The sequence below is a fragment of the Sapajus apella genome, unplaced genomic scaffold (genome assembly GCF_009761245.1).
Source record: "Sapajus apella isolate SASKATOON/1434 unplaced genomic scaffold, GSC_monkey_1.0 scaffold55, whole genome shotgun sequence".
Classification (NCBI taxonomy): Eukaryota; Metazoa; Chordata; class Mammalia; order Primates; family Cebidae; genus Sapajus; species Sapajus apella.
Window position 1 is genome coordinate 12915783 of NW_022436995.1, and position 18458 is coordinate 12934240.

Here is an 18458-nt window from a genome sequence, read left to right on the forward strand (position 1 = left end):
CTTTGGCGGCAAAGTCAGGCACATCACCTGAGGTCGGGATTCCAAGACCCCCCCAACAATGATAAACCAAGTCTTAAAAAAAAAAAAAAAAAAAAAAAAAAGAGACAGTGGCTGAGAGGCAGGGTCATGCTGGGCCAGAGTGGTGGTCAGGAATAGGTAACAATGTCAAGTGCTGAGGTCCCACAACAGATTAGGAGCTGGAGCCTGAAACTTACAAACCTCAATGCTCAGTCACACTCTGCTCCACAATTCAGGCAGGTCAAAGCTCTCAAAGTTCTTCAAGAACAGAGCTATCGCCTCTACCCAAGATCTGCCAGGATCCTCAGAGATTTATTTAGTCTCACCCGCCCCCATACCATTAAACAGATTAAGAAACTGAGTCCTGCCAAGGGACAGCCTGTCTCAAGTATTACACAGTGAAGAGCCAGGTGACCTCACCCGCAAAATCAGCCCAGCCATGGCCATGTGGCCTGCTTACCTCTGTCCTCAATCTTAGGATTTTGCCACATATATCAACATGTACCTACCACAGTCGTGAAGGGACAGACTGTGCTAGAGATTTGACCCTTTGACTCTCAAAGTTGATTTCTGGATTTATTTGGTTTCATCATGTCACATTTCACAGAGGTTTTTTCCCCCCTTGATTTTTAAAGCTCATTATAGAAAATATGTAAATATATATATAATCAAAGTCACCTATAAGATTCCCCAAAAATCACCCAAAGAAAAAATGTATGCGTAAACATACAACCTGTGTAAATGGTTATATAACCTATAATTTGCATGCTTAACCCGATTTCATGAGGAATTATCCATGTCACTCACTTTCCATTTCTGGGATAGATTCTCAAAAGTGAAATTAGTGGACTGAGAATAAACAGATGTTATTCCAGTTAACCCAGCCGTCAGCATGATATGAGGGTTTCCCTACATTCAGGCCCTTCTCTGGATATTGTCTCTTGCTCACCTTTGCAAATCCAATAGGTAAAAATATGTTGTTTTCATTTGTATTTCTGCTTAGCGGTAGGTTGAACACTTTTTTCCAGTTATTGGCCACTGGAATTTCACCTGTGAATTGTCTGTAAGAATTGTTTTTTTTTTTTTTTTGAGACGGAGTTTCACTCATGTTACCCAGGCTGGAGTGCAATGGCGCGATCTCGGCTCACCGCAACCTCCGCCTCCTGGGTTCAGGTAATTCTCCTGCCTCAGCCTCCTGAGTAGCTGGGATTACAGGCACGCGCCACCATGCCCAGCTAATGTTTTTTGTATTTTTAGTAGAGACGGGGTTTCACCATGTTGACCAGGATGGTCTCGATCTCTTGACCTCGTGATCCACCCTCCTCGGCCTCCCAAAGTGCTGGGATTACAGGCTTGAGCCACCGCGCCCAGCAAGAATTGTCTTATACACAATTTTTTTTTTTTTTGAGACAGGGTTTTACTTTGTCACCCAGGCTAGAGTACAGTGGCGCGATCTTGGCTCACTGCAGCCTCAACCTCCTGAGCTCGAATGATCTTCCCACCTCAGCCTCCTAGGTAGCTAGGACTACAGGCATGCGCCACCATGCCTGGCTCAGTTTTTAAATTTTTTGTAGCAGGGGGCAGGAACGCAGTATCTCACTGTGTTGCCCAGACTGGTCCTAAACTCCTGAGCTCAAGCAATCCTCCCACCCACCTCAGCTTCCCAAAGTACTGAGATTACAGGTGTGAGCCACCATGCCTGGCTATTTTTTTTTTTTTTTTGGAGATAGAGTCTTACTCTGTTGCCCAAGCTGGAGTGCAGTGGCATGATCTCAACCTCCGCCTCCCTGGTTCAAGCGATTCTCGTCCCTCAGCCTCCTGAATAGCTGGGATTACAGCACCTGCCACCACAGCTAATTTTTTTTTTTTTTTTTTTTTTTTTTTTTTTTTTTTTTTAGTAGAGTTGGGGTTTCACTATGTTGGCCAGGCTGGTCTTGAACTCCTGATCTCAGGTAATTCCCACCTTGGTCTCCCAAAATGCTAGGATTACAGGTAAGAGCCACCATGCTCACCCTGTAAATTCTTTATTAAGAATTTTTTTTATTTTTTTTCTTTCTTTCTAAAGAAGAATATTAATCCAAGCCCAACCGACTTTCAAGTCTCTTTAAATTAAAAGCCAACTCCTGGCCAGGCGTGGTGGCTCACGCCTATAATCCCAGCACTTTGGGAGGCTGAGGCAAGTGGATCACCTGAGGTCAGGAGTTTAAGACCAGCCTGGCCAACAAGGTGAAACCCATCTCTACTAAAAATACAAAAATCAGCTGGGCATAGGGATAAGTGCTTGTAATCCCAGCTACTCAAGGGTCTGAGGCAGGAGAATCACTTAAACCTGGGCCAGATTGTGCTTCAATCCAGCCTGGGCTACGAGGGAAACTGTCAAAAAAAAAAAAAAAAAAAAAAAAAAAAAAAAAAAAAATCCTTTACATGTGGCCAAGGGGATGGTTGCAATCCACTCCTTTACATTTGCCCATTGGACCCAGTCCCTCCTCTCTCTCTGCTGATAATGCTCTTGGCTCAGAGACCCTGCCTACTGCCAAAACGATCTTCAGTTCACTTTCCACTAAATAGCAGTGACTTCTCCCCTATAGTGTTTATTTTGATGAATGAAAATGAAGTGGGAGCAGTGCCACATGAAGTCTGGGGCAGAGTGGTGACTGAGCACTCACCAGCAGAACCAGTCAGGCAGGGGACACCCAGTGACCAGCTGGGCCTGGACCCAGAGGGCCAAGGAGGCTTTAAGAGCATAGGCTCAGCCTGGTCCCCCACCCTGCAGGCAGCTGCTGTCAGTTCTCCTGTTTTCCTCACACTAGATGTTCATGCCTGTGGGTCGTGAACCACAACTTCTCATCTGTCCCATCTCCACACCCCCACTGTGGAGTTCATGTCAGCGGTCCTGGAAGCCACAAAAAACTCTTAATTTCTGTCAAGAGAGGTATGGAGCAGTGGAGTAGCAGTATTTTGACATTAACGGGGATACAAAAGATTGGAAATCCTCAGATGAGGCTCCTTCCCCCAGCTGAGCCTGGTCTGGAGGCAGGAAAGCCCCTCCCCAGAGGGCACAACAGGTGTCTGCCTGCTCTCCAGCCCCATTCGGCAAAAAGTACTCCCTGAGCTTTTCACACCATGAGCCAGGTAGGGGGTCCCCCAGTCTGAGGAGCTGCCAGAGGGTAGGGAGGGCACCCAGCACAGGAAGATGTCAAGAATGGGGAGACAGGGCAGGAGAGGAGGGGGCAGTGAGTGGGGAGCCCAGATACACAGGAGGCTAGGTGCCTCACCTCATGGTGCACACCTCCCCAGACTCCAAATACCCACACCAGGTAGATGCTCCCAAGGCTACCTCTGTAACCTTGACACCTACGCCCTCCCAAGCTTCGCACCCTGCCATCTAGACGCATCCATGCAGGTGAGCTTAGCAGCAGCCCCCAAACCCGCTTCCTCCTGAACATCCAGTGTCTGTGAAAGGCTCCAGCCTCCCCACAGTTACCCAGGCCAGAATACTCCACTCATTCTTCTCCCCACCCCCACAGCCAATCAAGCCCTCAGGTCCCTCCAAGATAACCCAGGAAACCATCTGTTTTCTCATTCCTGCTACACTAGCAAACCCAGGTCACAGTCCCTTTCCCGGATGCTGGCAACGGCTTCCTGACTGAACCTGCCTCCGACCATGCGGGTACACACTGCCCAGCGGGCCAGCTGGGGCCCGGGTCTGATCCTGTCACTCTCCTGCTGACGCTCCTTCTTCAGTTCCCGTCACTTCTTCAGCTGGCCCCCCAGACCTTCCTACTGTCCAGCCTCATCCCCGACATCCCCCCCACCGCACAGTGCAGCCCAGCGCCTCCGCTTCCACGGCGAAGCAGCCCTTCACCCCTGAGCACCTCACCTGCTTACCCTTCTCGTGCTTATCTACCTGGGGAGTTCCCAGTCATCTTTCAAGCCCCAGGTGAAATGTCACCACCACTGTGAAGTCTTCCCTGGTTTCCCCCAGCACAGGGGCTCACTCCCCCTTCTGTGGTCCACTGTCCCTTCTTGCAGGCTGCTGCCCCAGCACTTACCACACCAGACTCTGCTTGTCTGTTTACACATCTGTGTCCCCCAGTTGACTCTGAGCTCCAGCAGGGGTGTGTCCCATACATCTCTGTATCCCCAGCATGCAGCCAGCACCCAGTGTTTGCTGAATGAAGGAAGGAGAGACAGGGAAAGAGAGGTAACACCCCAAAAGGGAGACAGGAAAAAGCAAGGCAGTCAGAGTGAGGGGGCAGAGAGAATGACACACCCAGCAGGAAAGGAGGGGAGAGGCTGGACAGGAGCTGACAGGATCCCCCACAGCAGGGCCCTTCCCTCCAGGAGGCCTGGCCTGGTTCCTCAAGGCACTCAGCCCATGATGGTTGACTGATCAAAGGGGAACTCAGATGGGAGGTAGGAGATGCAAGAAAAGAATAGAGGGCCCAGGCAGGATGGGGTGTTTGAGTCAAAGCACAGGCGGGCCCCTCCTGCCACCACTGGGCTGCATGCCCCTGGGTTCGCCATACCCTGGCGACACTCCCCCACCTTCCCAGCCCCCTTCCCCATGCCCAGCCCTTCCTAACCACAGGGCAAACCTCCCTCCAGTACTCATGCAAGCCTCTGGCAGTGGCCAAGCCTGTGGCTGACGCCGAAGCACAAACAGCCGGGCCTGCGTGGTCACAGGCAGGGCCTTCCCCTCCGCCAGGGTGGGGTGGTCCCCTTGGGCATCCCCTCCTCCTGGAGGTGACCGCACTCTCCCAAGTTAACTTCTTGTGGACCCTGTGGGTCCTGCCAGCTCTTCTCAAGGCCAGGCCAAAGACAGCTCCACCCTCTTGTGCAGCCAGCCAGGACGCTCGGCCCAGCGAGCTCCAAGCGGAGACCTGAAAACAACACTGTTCTCTTCCAGACAAAAACACATCATGGTGGCAGGTCCCGACAGTACAAACTCAGAAACCACGGAAATGGCCATCCAAGGATAGGAAGCTTTGTGGACATGGGTCCTGGATAGAACTTCATAAACTGGGGCTCAGTAGGCTGGGAACCTCGGCTCTTCCCTCTAGTGGCTGCTCCAGATCCCCCCACCAAGGAGATCCCCCCACCAAGGTCTCCCTGCTCCACCTCACCTCTCACGCAGCTCACCTCCTACTTCAGGGAGAAAGGACGCTCTCCTTTTAACTCTAAAGTGTAGCCTGCTGGGTGCACATTAGAATCACCTGCTGTGGTTTTTTTTTTTTTTTTTTTTTTTTTAAAGAAATGGGGTCTTGCTCTGTTGCCTAGGCTGGAACACAGCGGTGTAATCATCTCAGCTTCCTAGGGCTCAAGTGAACCTCCTATGTAATCCTCCCACGTAGCTGAAACTACAGGTGTATGCCACCATGCCTGGCTATTTCTTTTTTTTTTTTTAATAGAGATAAGGTCTTGCTATGTTGCCCAGGCTAGTCTGGAACTCCTGGCCTGAAGCCAACACCACAGAGTGCTTTTGCTTCTTTTGGGACTTTATGTGAATGGAGTCATTCCATACGTACACGTGTATGTGTCTGCTTTTATTCAGCAATGCGTTTGAAATATGGATAGACCACAATTTGTTTGTTTTACTATTGATGGACATCTGAGCAGTTTCCAGTTTTTGCCTCTTATGAAACTGCTATGAAAATTCTAGTACGAGTCTTGTGCACACAAGTATTCACTTCTGTGGGTAAACACTGAGGAACAGAAGTGCTAGGTCACAAGACAGGTGTGTGTTCAGCTTTTCTTTTTTCTTTTTGAGACAGTCTCACTCTGTCACCCAGGTTGGAGGGCCGTGTCATAACCTCGGCTCACTGAAGCCTCAACCTCCTGGGTTCAAGAGATTCTCATGTCTCAGCCCCCTGAGTAGCTGGGATTACAGGCATGTGCCTACATGCCCAGCTAATTATTGTATTTTTAGTAGAGATGGGGTTTCGCCATGTTGGACGGGCTGGTCTCAAACTCCTGACCTCAAGTGATCTGCCCACCTTGGTCTCCCAAAGTCCTGGGATTATAGGCATAAGCCACCGCACCTGGCTGGCTTTAACTTTTAAAGGCTCCCAGGTGGTTGTAAACCCCCAGCCAACTAAGAAACCACAGGAATAGTCCTGCCCCCACCCCTCCCTTCCTTGTGGCTGCTCTCCAAGGCCAATCCACCTGCCTGGGCTCTGGATCTGGGGTCCTGACACTCCTGAGCCTTCACCCTGGCCCTCTTGAGCTTCAGAAACGTCCTTAGCAAGGCAGATTTCCTTCATCTTCTGAGGCCTGGGAGCCCATTTCCTAGGTTGTACCACGGAAGTCAGAAGACAAGCTTTTCCAGGTGACGGAGGCTGGTTCTGAACCATGCTGTGTCCTTCCTGAGAGACTCCCCATGTTCTCTCAGGGCCACAGTCCCCCTCACAGTCAGAAACTGGGTGAGAAGACCGTTCCGGATGGCACACTTGGATTCTACGGAGAGAGGCAGGCTCATAAGGTAATTTCCTTCTTTTGCAAAAATAATGTCTTGCACTTTCATGGAAGCTCCACCTCCCTTTTTATTTTCTCAGGTGACATTCTATATCTAGGACAACTGCTTTGTCCTTTCCACTGACTGGACGAGGGTAGGAAAATCTCATAATTGAATCTCACTCATACTGACTGTCATGGGGTGAGGCTTAGTGAATTGGGGTCCCACTCAGCTACCCTGGCAGAGGGCTCCAGAGGGGCAGGAACTCAGCCTCGCCACGATCCTAAGCTCCAGGAAGGGTTCTGAGAACACCCAGGCCAGGAACGGGCTTGCTCTCCCTTCACTGCCTGTAACAGCTTTGAGATGAAGCGGGGATGTTGAGGGCCAGAGGCCTGTCTTCCTAAGACCTACCAAGTGACCCCGGCCACAGCCGGCGGAAGCAGGGTGTGCTCCAGACCCAGGCAAAGCCATCGCAAGCTGACCAGCAGCCTCTTTACAGTGAACAGATGAGCTGGCTCATCAGATTCCCTTCCTAAGGAATCCTAACTGGGAAATCCAAGATGTGGAGGTGTGCAGCCAGGGGTGGACAGGCAAGAGAGCCGGGCAGGCGCAGGCTGCTGCTGCCCTCGAGCAGAACCTCTGGGTGTCCCTGGAGACTGGTTCTAGAGCGAGAGAAGATGGGGCAGGAGGCAGAGAGAAGCAGGGGGCCATGGGCCAGGCCTCCAGTCTAGGAGAGCGCGAACAGGGTCTGCTCCCTTGGGACGCCCATGAACTCCTTCTGAGTTTGTATCTCTACAAGATGGCAAAAAGAAAAAAAAATCCCCTCTCTGCTCTGCAGATCTTCAGGGCTACTGTGACTCAGTCTGGGGTGGAGCTGGGGACACTCACAGCCCTGCCCACTGAGCAGCACACCCCCCCACTAGCACCACTGAGCCCTGTGTCAGCCTCTGTACCATCACGTCCTTGAAGGATACCTAGAGAGGCACCTACCCACAGCAAGTGAAGATGGGGGCACCACTGGGCCTCAAAGGCACCCAGAAAGCTCCATACATGTCCTCCATGCCTGAATCTTTCCACTGGGACTACAGCCCAAGGAGCCAGCCACAGCAAGGCCCTCTCTATACCTGGGCCACACCCAGTGACTGCCTCCGGCACTCATGGGCCCGAGGCACAACCGCAGCTCAGGCCCAGCCACACTCAGGGTCCCTCTCTCTCTTCTCCTCTCTCCACCAGAGGTTAGAGGACTGCAATTGCTGCCCTCTCCTGCCCAGAGCTTAAAGGCCTGTGGAGTGAGAACAGTCGCCACGGAGACAGACAGGGACAAACAGCTGAAACGGGAAGCTTTCCTCCTGGGGGACATCCAGGATTTCCTGCAAAGCCCAGGCCAGATCACAGGGCCGGCCCAGCAGAGTACCCTGCCGGCTGCTGGCCTCGGCCCATCGTACCCACTGCTGGAGCGGCATCTATTTGAGCTGGCACCCCTGGGTCTGCTCATAGACCACTTTTTCTTGGCAGGCCACTTGGGGCTTGGCCATTTCCAGACAAGAAGCTGGTCATTCAGGTCTAAAAACAGACTTGCATTCATTAAGGAACAGAGCGCCCCTGTGCTCTTGGTGGCCGCCATCCGGCTGGGCCTGCTGAGTGGGTGGTGGGGGAGGCGCAGACAGGCTTAGCCGCTCAGATGCCCCCACTCAGGGCTGCCAGGGGCTGTGGCTACTTTGGGGACAAGTCAGTTCTGTCCCCCCGTGGATACTGTCCAGATAGCCTATCCCAACCACCCTGGGACACCCACCTCAGCATCAATCTGGCTTTGTGGACCCATCAGGCTCTTCTCAGGACCACAGGCAAGTGTGAAGGGTCTTGGGGTCCTGAAAGAGCCTGGGGCTGGGGACAGAAGACAGGATGCAGGCCTGGACCTGCTTTGCACTGCTGAGGGGCCTTGAGTAAGCCACTCTTCTTTTCTGGGCCTCAGTGACTCCTCTGCAAAGGGCACGAAAGTCACAGCCCAGGAGAGACAACAAGTGTTGTCTGAAGGAAGAAAGCAGAGGCCAGGAACTGTATAAACTGCAGATGGCCGCTGGCCCTCTGTGGTCAGAAGAACCCCCATCCCAGGAGGGACCTCTATCAGGGCATCCTGACTCAACCACGGAGGGCAAGGAAGACGTTTGTGAAGAAGCACAGCATTGGAGTTCATCTCCAAGGGATGCTAGCCAGATGGAGAAGGGGGACGCTGGGTGGAGAGGCTCACTGTGGGGGGGTTGGCATGTACAAAGGCCCCAAGGCCAGAAGTGCGCAGCATGTGTGGAGAAGCTAAATAGAACCTTTGGGTCTGGAGGGCAGAGGTGAGCAGTGAAGCGGTGAGCAACAAAGCTGGAGGGGTTGGCAGGGCCAGATCACACAGGGCCCCTGGGCTTCCATAATGGTTTTGGTCATTATCTTCAAAGCAGTGGGGAACCAGTGAAGAGATTTAAACAGGGAAGTATACTATCAACTTTGTGTGTCAATAATCTGCTTCAAGACCGGGCGACCGGGCGTGGTGGCTCATAATCCCAACACTTTGGGAGGCTGAGGCGGGTGGATCATGAGGTCAGGAGTTCAAGACCAGCCTGGCCAACGTGGTAAAACCCCGTCTCTACTACAAATACAAAAATTAGCTGCCTGTAATCCCAGCTACTTGGGAGGCTGAGGAGTATTGCTTGAACCAGGGAGGCAGAGGTTGCGGTGAGTCGAGATCGTGCCACGGCACTCCAGCCTGGGGGACAGAGCAGGACTCCGTCTCTAAATAAATAAATAAATAATTTGCTTCAAAGTCATCCCCTGGAAGTGGGGCAGGAGAGCAGAGGGTGAATATTGATGAAGCAGGAATGACTCAGGTTGATAGTTATTTTAGCTGGGCGATGGGTACATGGGGATGCACTGTACAACTCTCGCATCCTTTGTGTGTGTTCACAGTTTTCCGTGGAGAGAGATCAGGTGCATGGCTGTAGCCCAGCGGCGGAATGATGTCTCGGACCGGGTGGTAGTGGTGATGGAGGGCCAGAGATGGCTTCGGAATATATATTTCCAAATAATATCTATCTGACTTGGTGAGGAATTGGATGAGAGGTAAAAAGAAGAAGGTGGCAAGTATGACTAGATTTCTGGCTTACGCGGGTAGGACAGTGCGCTCTTATGCTGAGAATAAACAGGGTAAAAATAGACTAGAAGAAAAGCCTAGTTGGAGGAAACAGTCACGCGTTCAGCCTTGAACATGGGTGAGAGACATTTAAGTGGAGATGTCAAGCTATATATGAATAAGAAGCTCAGAGGAAGGGTTTAGGCAGGAGGGATACATTTGTGAGTTACTGGCCCATAAGTGAGAAGAGGAGCTGGTAAGGCTGCGCCAGGCAACGTGGGCACACGAAGAACGGAAGCTATCGACAAGAATGCCAAGAGGGAGGGGGAAAGAAAAGGCTTTTCAACAAATCATGCTGGGACAACTGAATATCCACTTGGAAAAGAAAAACAATGGACCTTTAGCTCACACTGTGTACAAAAATTACCCACAATTTGACCAGGTGCAGTAGCTCACGCCTATAATCCCAGCACTTTGGGAGGCCGAGGAGGGTGGATCACTTGAGGTCAGGAGTTTGAGATCAGCTTGGCCAACATGGTGAAACCCCGTCTCTACTAAAAACACAAAAATGGGGCCGGGCGCGGTGGCTCAAGCCTGTAATCCCAGCACTTTGGGAGGCCGAGGCGGGTGGATCACGAGGTCAAGAGATCGAGACCATCCTGGTCAATATGGTGAAACCCGGTCTCTACTAAAAATACAAAAAATTAGCTGGGCATGGTGGCGCGTGCCTGTAGTCCCAGCTACTCAGGAGGTTGAGGCAGGAGAATTGCCTGAACCCAGGAGGCGGAGGTTGCGGTGAGCCGAGATCGCGCCATTGCACTCCAGCCTGGGTAACAAGAGCGAAACTCCGTCTCCAAAAAAAAAACCACAAAAATGAGCCAGGCATGATGGCGCATGCCTGTAGTCCCAGCTACTTGGGAGACTGAGGCAAGAGAATTGTTTGAACCTGGGAGGCAGAGGTTGCAGTGAGCTGAGATCACGCCACTGCACTCCAGCCTGGGTGACAATGTGAGACTCTGTCTCAAAAAAAAAAAAAAAAATTAACCAAAATTCATCAGAGCTAAAACTATAAAACTCTTAAACAAAGGTGTAAATCTTTATGACCTATCAGGCAATGATCTCTTAGATATGACACCGAAAGCATAAGAAACAGAAGGAAAAAACCAAATAAATTGGATCTCATCAAAATTAGAAATGTTTATGCTGTTAATATTATCTAGAAAGTGAAATGACAGTCCACAGAATGGGAGAGAATATTTGCAAATCATCTGTCTAATAAGGGACTAGTATCTTGAATATAAAGAACCCTCATAACCTTGAGGACATTATGTTAAGTGAGATAACACAGTCATGAAAACACAAACGTATGAATCCACTTAAATGAGGTATCTAGAGTCGTTGAATTCACAGAAACAAGGTAGAATGGTGGTTTCAGAGCCCGGGGGCAGAGGGGAAAATGAGTTGTTCTTTGGGTATAGAGTTTCAGTTTTGCAAGATGAAAAGTTCTGAAGATTGCACAACAACGTGAAAATAGTTAACACTACTGAACTGTGCACGCTGTTGCCCAGGCCGGAATACAGTGGCACAATCATGGCTCACTGCAGCTTCACTTCCCTGGCTTAGGTGATCGTAAAAACACAGGCCACCAAGCCCAGCTAATTTTTGTATTTTTTATAGAGACAGGATCTCTCTGTGTTGCCCAGGCTGGTCTCAAACTTTCGGCCTCAAGGGATTCTTCTGCCTCAGCCTCCCAAAGTGTTGGGATTACAGATATGAGCCACTGTGCCCAGCTGGTAGAGTTTTTTTTTCTTAACCACAATTTAAAATTGTTCTAAAAGAACTCTTGGCTGGGCATGGCAGCTCATGCCTGTAATCCCAGCACTTTGAGAGTCCGAGGCAGGTGAATCACAAGGTCAGGAGTTTGAGACCAGCCTGGCCAATATGATGAAACCCTGTCTCTACTAAAAATACAAAAATTAGCCAGCCCTGGTGGTGCGTACCTGTAGTTCCAGCTACTCCGGGGGCTGAGGCAGGAGAATCACTTGAACCCAGGAGGCGGAGGTTGCCCTGAGCTGGGATCATGCCACTGGACTCCAGCCTGTGCATACTAGGAAAAAAAAGAACTCTTACAACTCAACAATAAAAAGACAAATAACCCAATTAAAAATTAAGGTTCAACATGAAAGAACCTTAAAAATATGCTGCTAAGAAGCCAGTCACAGAAGACCACATATTGCATGGTTCCATGTATAGGAAATGTCCAAAATAGGAAATCCACACAGATGGAAAATAGATTAGTAGTTGCCTGGGATGATAGGAAGGAGGAAATGGGGAGTGACTTCTAATGGTTTATATAGAGTTTCTTTTTGGGATGACGGTTGTACAACTTTGTGAGTATACTAAACAGTAACTTGTACACGTTAAAAAAGCGAATTTTGGGGCCAGGCGTGGTGGCTCAAGCCTGTAATCCCAGCACTTTGGGAGGCCGAGGCGGGTGGATTACGAGGTCAAGAGATCGAGACCATCCTGGTCAACATGGTGACACCCCGTCTCTACTAAAAATACAAAAAATCAGCTGGGCATGGTGGCGCGTGCCTGTAATCCCAGCTACTCAGGAGGCTGAGGCAGGAGAATTGCCTGAACCCAGGAGGCGGAGGTTGCAGTGAGCTGAGATCGCGCCATTGCACTCCAGCCTGGGTAACAAGGGCAAAACTCCGTCTCAAAAGAAAAAAAAAGTGAATTTTGTGGTATGTCAATATTTCAATGAAGACAAAGAGGTGGAGAGGGCAAAGGAGAGAAGAAATGGAGAAGTGTGGGATCTATAGAACCACAATCTTAAAGGTTGTGTGGAGAAGAAGGGGGAAGTTCTGCAAAGAGATTCTGAGAGAGTGACCCAAGAAATAGAGGATGGGCGCAGTGGCTCACACCCGTAACCCCAGCACTTCCAGAGGCCTGGGTTGGTGGATCCCTGGAGCCCAGGAGTTTGAGACCAGCCCACACAATATGGGAAGACCTTGTTTCTACAAAAGATACAAATAAATAAATAAATAGCTGGGTGTGGTGGTGAACACCTATTATCCCAGCTACTCAGGAGACTGAGATGGGAGGATCACCTGAGCCAGGGGAGTTCAAGGCTGTAGTGAGCTGTGATTGTGCCCTGCACTCCAGCCAGGGCGACAGAGTGAGACCATGTCTCCATTTCAAAAAAAAAAAAAAAAAAAGCCGGGCACAGTGGCTCACACCTGTAATCCCAGCCCTTTGGGAGGCCAAGGCAGGCGGATCACCTGAGATCAGGAGTTCAAGACCAACCTGGCCAACATGGTGAAACCCTGCCTCCACTAAAAAACAAACAAAATGTAGAAAACCAGGCGTAAGGCTGTCATGGAAGCCAAAGGAGTGTTTCCAAAGACCGAGGGGAAAGCAGTGCTGAAGTCTGAAGAGAGGCCAAGTAAGAGCAGGACTCAGAGACGGTCCCTGAATTTACCACTGCACATGGGTAACTTTGGTTAGGACAACTTTGGTGCATAGTGGGGTCTACTCCTCCTCCTAGGCCGGTGACTGCATCCCTGGGATGAACGGTGAAGACAGGCCTCTCTGTCCACCAGCGAGGATGCTGTAAGGATGCAGCTGAGCACAGCTGGAAACCGAGTCCCAAGCCCAGCTCAGCGCCACATCCCCTGGGAACCTGCCCTCCGCCCTCCCTCACAGGAAAAGACCACGGAGCTGCTGGGGATGGGTAGAAAGGATTGTGTCTTTCTCTCCTGGTTCCCCAGGAGGTTGTTTGCAGTCGGGGAGGGAGAGGGGATGCCCTCACCACAGCCTCATTGCCGGGTTCCCCAGTTCCCCGAGCAACCTTCACCTGCAGCCCCTCCACCCCTCGGCTAGCACGGGCAGGAACCACAAGTCTATTTTCTGCGCCTGCCTTGGAAAGGGCTGGAAAGGGGGCGAGGCAGCCACACCCAGCATTCCAGAGCCACACTTAGAGGCTCCGAAGCGGCGCCCGCCCCGATCCCGCCCGGCCATTCCAGCGCCACACTTAGTGGCTCCGAAGCGACGCCCACGGCGCCCGCACTGATCCCGCGCGGCTGGCCCCGGCTGACCCTTTGAAGGGCGCTGGTGATCAATGCCAGAGTTTGCACAGGCCGGGGAGCTGTCAGGGTGCAGCAGCCGCGCCCCCACCTGCTGGGCCCCTCGGAAAGGGAGCGTGCGCAGCCTCGGAGCCCCCTCCTGGTGCAGTGCCTGCACCGGGCGTGATAGCTGGCCCAGCTGAGGACGCCCGCGTGGGGGCTGGCAGCGCGCCCTGCCCAGGCTCCTGCCAATGCGGCTTAGCCCAGGCTGGGCTCCAGCCGAGCGCTCAGATTCCTGACCAATGACCTCGTTTTGAGCAGCTTGCTGGGTCCTGAGACCTCCTCCTCCAGGGAGAACTCCAGATTGCCTAAGTGCTGGAGCCCTCCTAGGAATGCCTGCTCTCGCCACTGTTACTCAGCCTTGCCCTGGAGCTTCCAGCCACCGCACACAGGCGAGAAAATAAATTAAAGGTTGATTTACATGTTAAAAGGAGACGATTATTATTTGAAGATGGTCAGATAAACTAAACAACACATAGTCAAGGACAAATCATAAGAAAGTGGCGCAGATATTTTTATATTTGGGCAGTGAAGTAGGCAGAACTGTGACGGGGCAGACACACGATTAACTCATGGAATTAATTACTGTTCTAACGCTTACAAGATCAACAGATCAACATAAAAATCAATCGTTCCCAGCACTTTGGGAGGCCGAGGCGGGTGGATCACGAGGTCAAGAGATCGAGACCATCCTGGTCAACATGGTGAAACCCCGTCTCTACTAAAAATACAAAAAATTAGCTGGGCATGGTGGCACGTGCCTGTAATCCCAGCGACTCAGGAGGCTGAGGCAGGAGAATTGCCTGAACCCAGGAGGCGGAGGTTGGGTTCAAGCGATTCTCCTGCCTCAGCCTCCAGAGTAGATGGGATTACAGGCATGTGCCACCATGCCTGGCTAATTTTTGCATTTTTAGTAGAGACGGGATTTCAGCATGTTCGCCAGGCTGATCTCGAACTCCCAACCTCAGGTAATCCACTCACTTGCCTCGGCCTCCCAAAGTGCCGGGGTTACAGGTGTGAACAACCACACCTGGCCTGAGTCAAAGTTTTAAAGGAGCAAATTTACCCCAAATTAATTTGTAAATGTTCCAACAGGATGTACGTGCATGTTCACACATGTGAAAGAGAGCAAGAAATTTTTGAAAAAGAAAGTGATCCAAAAGCTTTGCCTTACCAGATGTCAGAACAAATAACAAAGGTAGAATAATTAAGTAGTGAGGTATTAACCGGCCTAGGAAAGATTACTAAATCAATGGAACATAAGATAGTCCAGAAAATGACCTACGGGTGTATATGACAACGTAGTATATCATGAAGAACGTGTCTCATACAAGTAAGGAAAGAATGAGTTGTCCAATAAATAGTATTGGGGCAACTGGCTACCTCGCACCATTCACAAAAAGATAATCCAGGGAGATAAAACACCTAAATATTTTCTAAATCTATAAATAGCCAGAATAAAAGAGAATATTTTTTAACATCAGGAAAAGTTTTTCTAAGCAAGATATGAAACCCAGAACACATAAAAGATTTAATTGCATAAAGATTTAAAACTTCTGTATATCAAAATTTAAATGGACAAAGGATTGATATTCTTCATATGTAGGGAGCTCATCCAAGTCAATAAGAAAAGGTAAACAACCTAATAGAAAAGTGAGCAGAGAATATAAACAAGCAATTTACAAAACAATCTATCTTACCTATGTTACTAGTAAACACTAAAATTACAGTGCTCAGTATTACCAAGAATGTGAAAAATAGTCATTATTCCCCATTATAAGACTAAAGACTGAGTTAACCTTCCTAATACACGTCAAATGCCTTAAGAAATACAAACTCTTTAACCTAACAACTCTTTTTAAGAAATCTGATGTAAGGAAATAAATGGACAAAAATGTATATTCATATGATTAACAATTATGGGAAATTCATATGATTATTCATATGATTAACAAGGGAAAAAAAGCAGAAATACCAGAATGGTATTTTATCAATATAATGGATTCCTATGCAATTGATACAAAGAGTAGGTTAGAGCTCCTATATATGCTAATATGGAAAAAAAGTCCAACATGTATTGTTTAAGTGAAAAGTAGGTACAGGCCGGGCACAGTGGCTCACGTCTGTAATCCCAGCACTTTGGGAGGCCGAGGCAGATGGATCACCTGAGCTCAGGAGTTTGAGACTAACCTGGCCAACATGGTGAAACCCCATCTCTACTAAAAATACTGAAAAAAAAATAAATTACCCGAGGGTGATGGTGGGCACTTGTAATCCCAGCTACTGAGGAGGCTGAAACAGAAGAATTGCTTGAACCCCGGAGGTGGAGGTAGAGTGAGCCGAGATCACAGCACTGCACTCCACCCTGGGCAACAAGAACAAAACTCTGTCTAAAAAATAAAAAGGGCTCACACCTGTAATCCCAGTACTTTGGGAGGCTAAGGTGGGCACCTGAAGTTGGGAGTTTGAGACCAGCCTGACCAACATGGAGAAATCCTGTCTCTACTAAAAATACAAAACTAGCCAGGCGTGGTAGCACATGCCTGTAATCCCAGCTAATTGGGAGGCTGAGGCAGGAGAACCGCTTTAACCCGGGAGACGAAGGTTGCGGTGAGCAGAGATTGTGCCATTGCACTCCAGCCTGGGCAACAAGAGCAAAACTTCGTCTCAAAAAAAAAAAAAGAAAAGTAGGTACAGATCAGTATGATATAATCTATAACATAAAAAACTATACTTAAGGGTATACATCAAACAATTGTGACTACATCCAGGAGAAGAAATAAAGGGATGAAGTTCACTCTTTATATACTTTGTTTTGTTTGAACTTATCCTAACAAGTGTATAATTTTTTTTTTTTTTTTTTTTTTTTTTTTGAGACAGAGTCTTGCTCTGTCACCCAGGCTGGAGTGCAGTGGCACAATCTTGGCTCACTGCAACCTCTGCCTCCTGGGTTCAAACAATTCTCCCACCTCAGCCTCCCGAGTAGCTGGGATTACAGGCGTCTGCCACCATGCCCAGCTAATTTTTTGTATTTTAGTAGAGACAGGGTTTCACTGTGTTGCCCAAGCTGGTCTCAAACTCCTGACCTCGTGATCCACCTGCCTCAGCCTCCCAAAATGCTGGGATTACAGGCATAAGCCACCATGCCTGGCCACTTTGCCTGAATTTTATTTTATTATTATTTTTTTCTTTTTTTTTGAGACAGAGTTTCACTCATGTTACCCAGGCTGGAGTGCAATGGCGCGATCTTGGCTCACCGCAACCTCCGCCTCCTGGGTTCAGGCAATTCTCCTGCCTCAGCCTCCTGAGTAGCTGGGATTACAGGCATGCGCCACTTGCCTGAATTTTATAATCAGAATAAACAAACTATTTTCATTTAGTAGAAGAATTTTTAAAAAGGAAGAGAAGGAGAAGGCAGGAAAAACAATTGTTCAAAAGGCACTGCGATATTACTAACAAACAGACACCTCAAAATTCCTAAAATCTCAGTCTTCACTATATGCAAACTTTCAGAACCAACAGAAAAAGAAGCTTGGTTTTAAAAATAAACTTTGCCAAATCCACACATGATAAAAATCACACAATACTAAATACAGGTCCACACACACGCACAGACCCAACTGATTGTATGTAAAACTAGTGAAATCTGACTAAGGTAGATGGATTATATCAATGTCAATTTTCTGGCTGTGATACTGTTTCTATTGCTATTCAGCTGTTTCTATTACAATTCATTTCCCCCAATGGTAAAACTGGGTGAAGAATACAATGAGATCTCTCTGTAGTATTTCACAAAATTGAATGTGAATTTACAATGATCTCAACACCAAAAGTTTATTTTCAAAAGTGAACTTTGTGCCTTGCAAAGAAAAAGAGGGGTAGCTTTTCTTAGAGCTGTAGCTGAATCATCACTAAGAAGCCTCATTTCAGGGTGGGGCGTTGGGGAGAGATGGCATGGGGAGAAGTGCCAGGTATAGGTGATGGGGAGGAAGGCAGCAAATCACACTGCCACGTGTGTACCTATGCAACAATCTTGCATGTTCTTCACAGGTACCCCAAAACCTAAAATGCAATAAAAAAATAAAAATTAAAAAAAAAAAAGAAGCCACATTTCAGATACTCAAAGTTAGAGGCGCTGCAGGGAAAGTATATTTTAGTGAGCACCTACTGCGTACTAGGCAATCACGCAGCCAGAGCAGGCTAGATGTGAGTCTGTTTGATACATGGATAATGGCAGGCTCAGAGGCAGTAGTAAGTAACTCAGCAGTAACTTGTGGAGCAAGAATGTGAACCCAGGTCTGCCTGAAAGCTCAGGCTGTCCTATCGCATCACCCTGACTACATGGCTGGGAATGGCTTAAAGGACAAAACCAAACCAAACCTTTATTCAATGTTATCCATATCAAGAAACTCCGTGTAAAGAAATAAATATTCGAGTGGGTTAAAAAAAAAAAAAAAAAAAGGTGCATTGGCCGGGCGCAGTGGCTTACGCCTGTAATCCCAACACTTTGGGAGTCCAAGGCAGGCGGATCACCTGAGGTTGGGAGTTCGAGACCAGCCTGGCCAACATGGACAAACCCCATCTCTAGTAAAAAACACAAAATTAGCAAGGCATGGTGGCGGATGCCTGTAATCCCAGCTACTCAGGAGGCTGAGACAGGAGAATCACTTGAACCCAGGACGCGAAGGTTGCAGTGAGCCGAGATCATGCCATTGCACTCCAGCCTGGGCAACAAGAGTGAAAC

General features: G+C 49.0%; 1 protein-coding gene across 7 annotated transcripts in view; it reads right to left on the bottom strand.

Annotated features, from left to right (window-relative positions):
- Nucleotides 1-18458, bottom strand: part of GRAMD2A (GRAM domain containing 2A) — a 42276-nt gene that overhangs the window by 11001 nt on the left and 12817 nt on the right. For 3 of the 7 annotated variants that reach the window (XM_032244692.1, XM_032244699.1, XM_032244695.1), the window contains exon 1: nucleotides 4071-4450. The exons of 3 other annotated variants lie outside the window; for them this stretch is intronic. In XM_032244692.1, the coding sequence (XP_032100583.1) occupies nucleotides 4071-4151 (81 nt within the window). In that variant the 5' untranslated portion in view covers nucleotides 4152-4450. Of the gene's footprint in view, nucleotides 1-4070; nucleotides 4451-18458 lie in introns of those variants that run through there. One more of the 7 variants, XM_032244693.1, reaches the window with a different exon arrangement.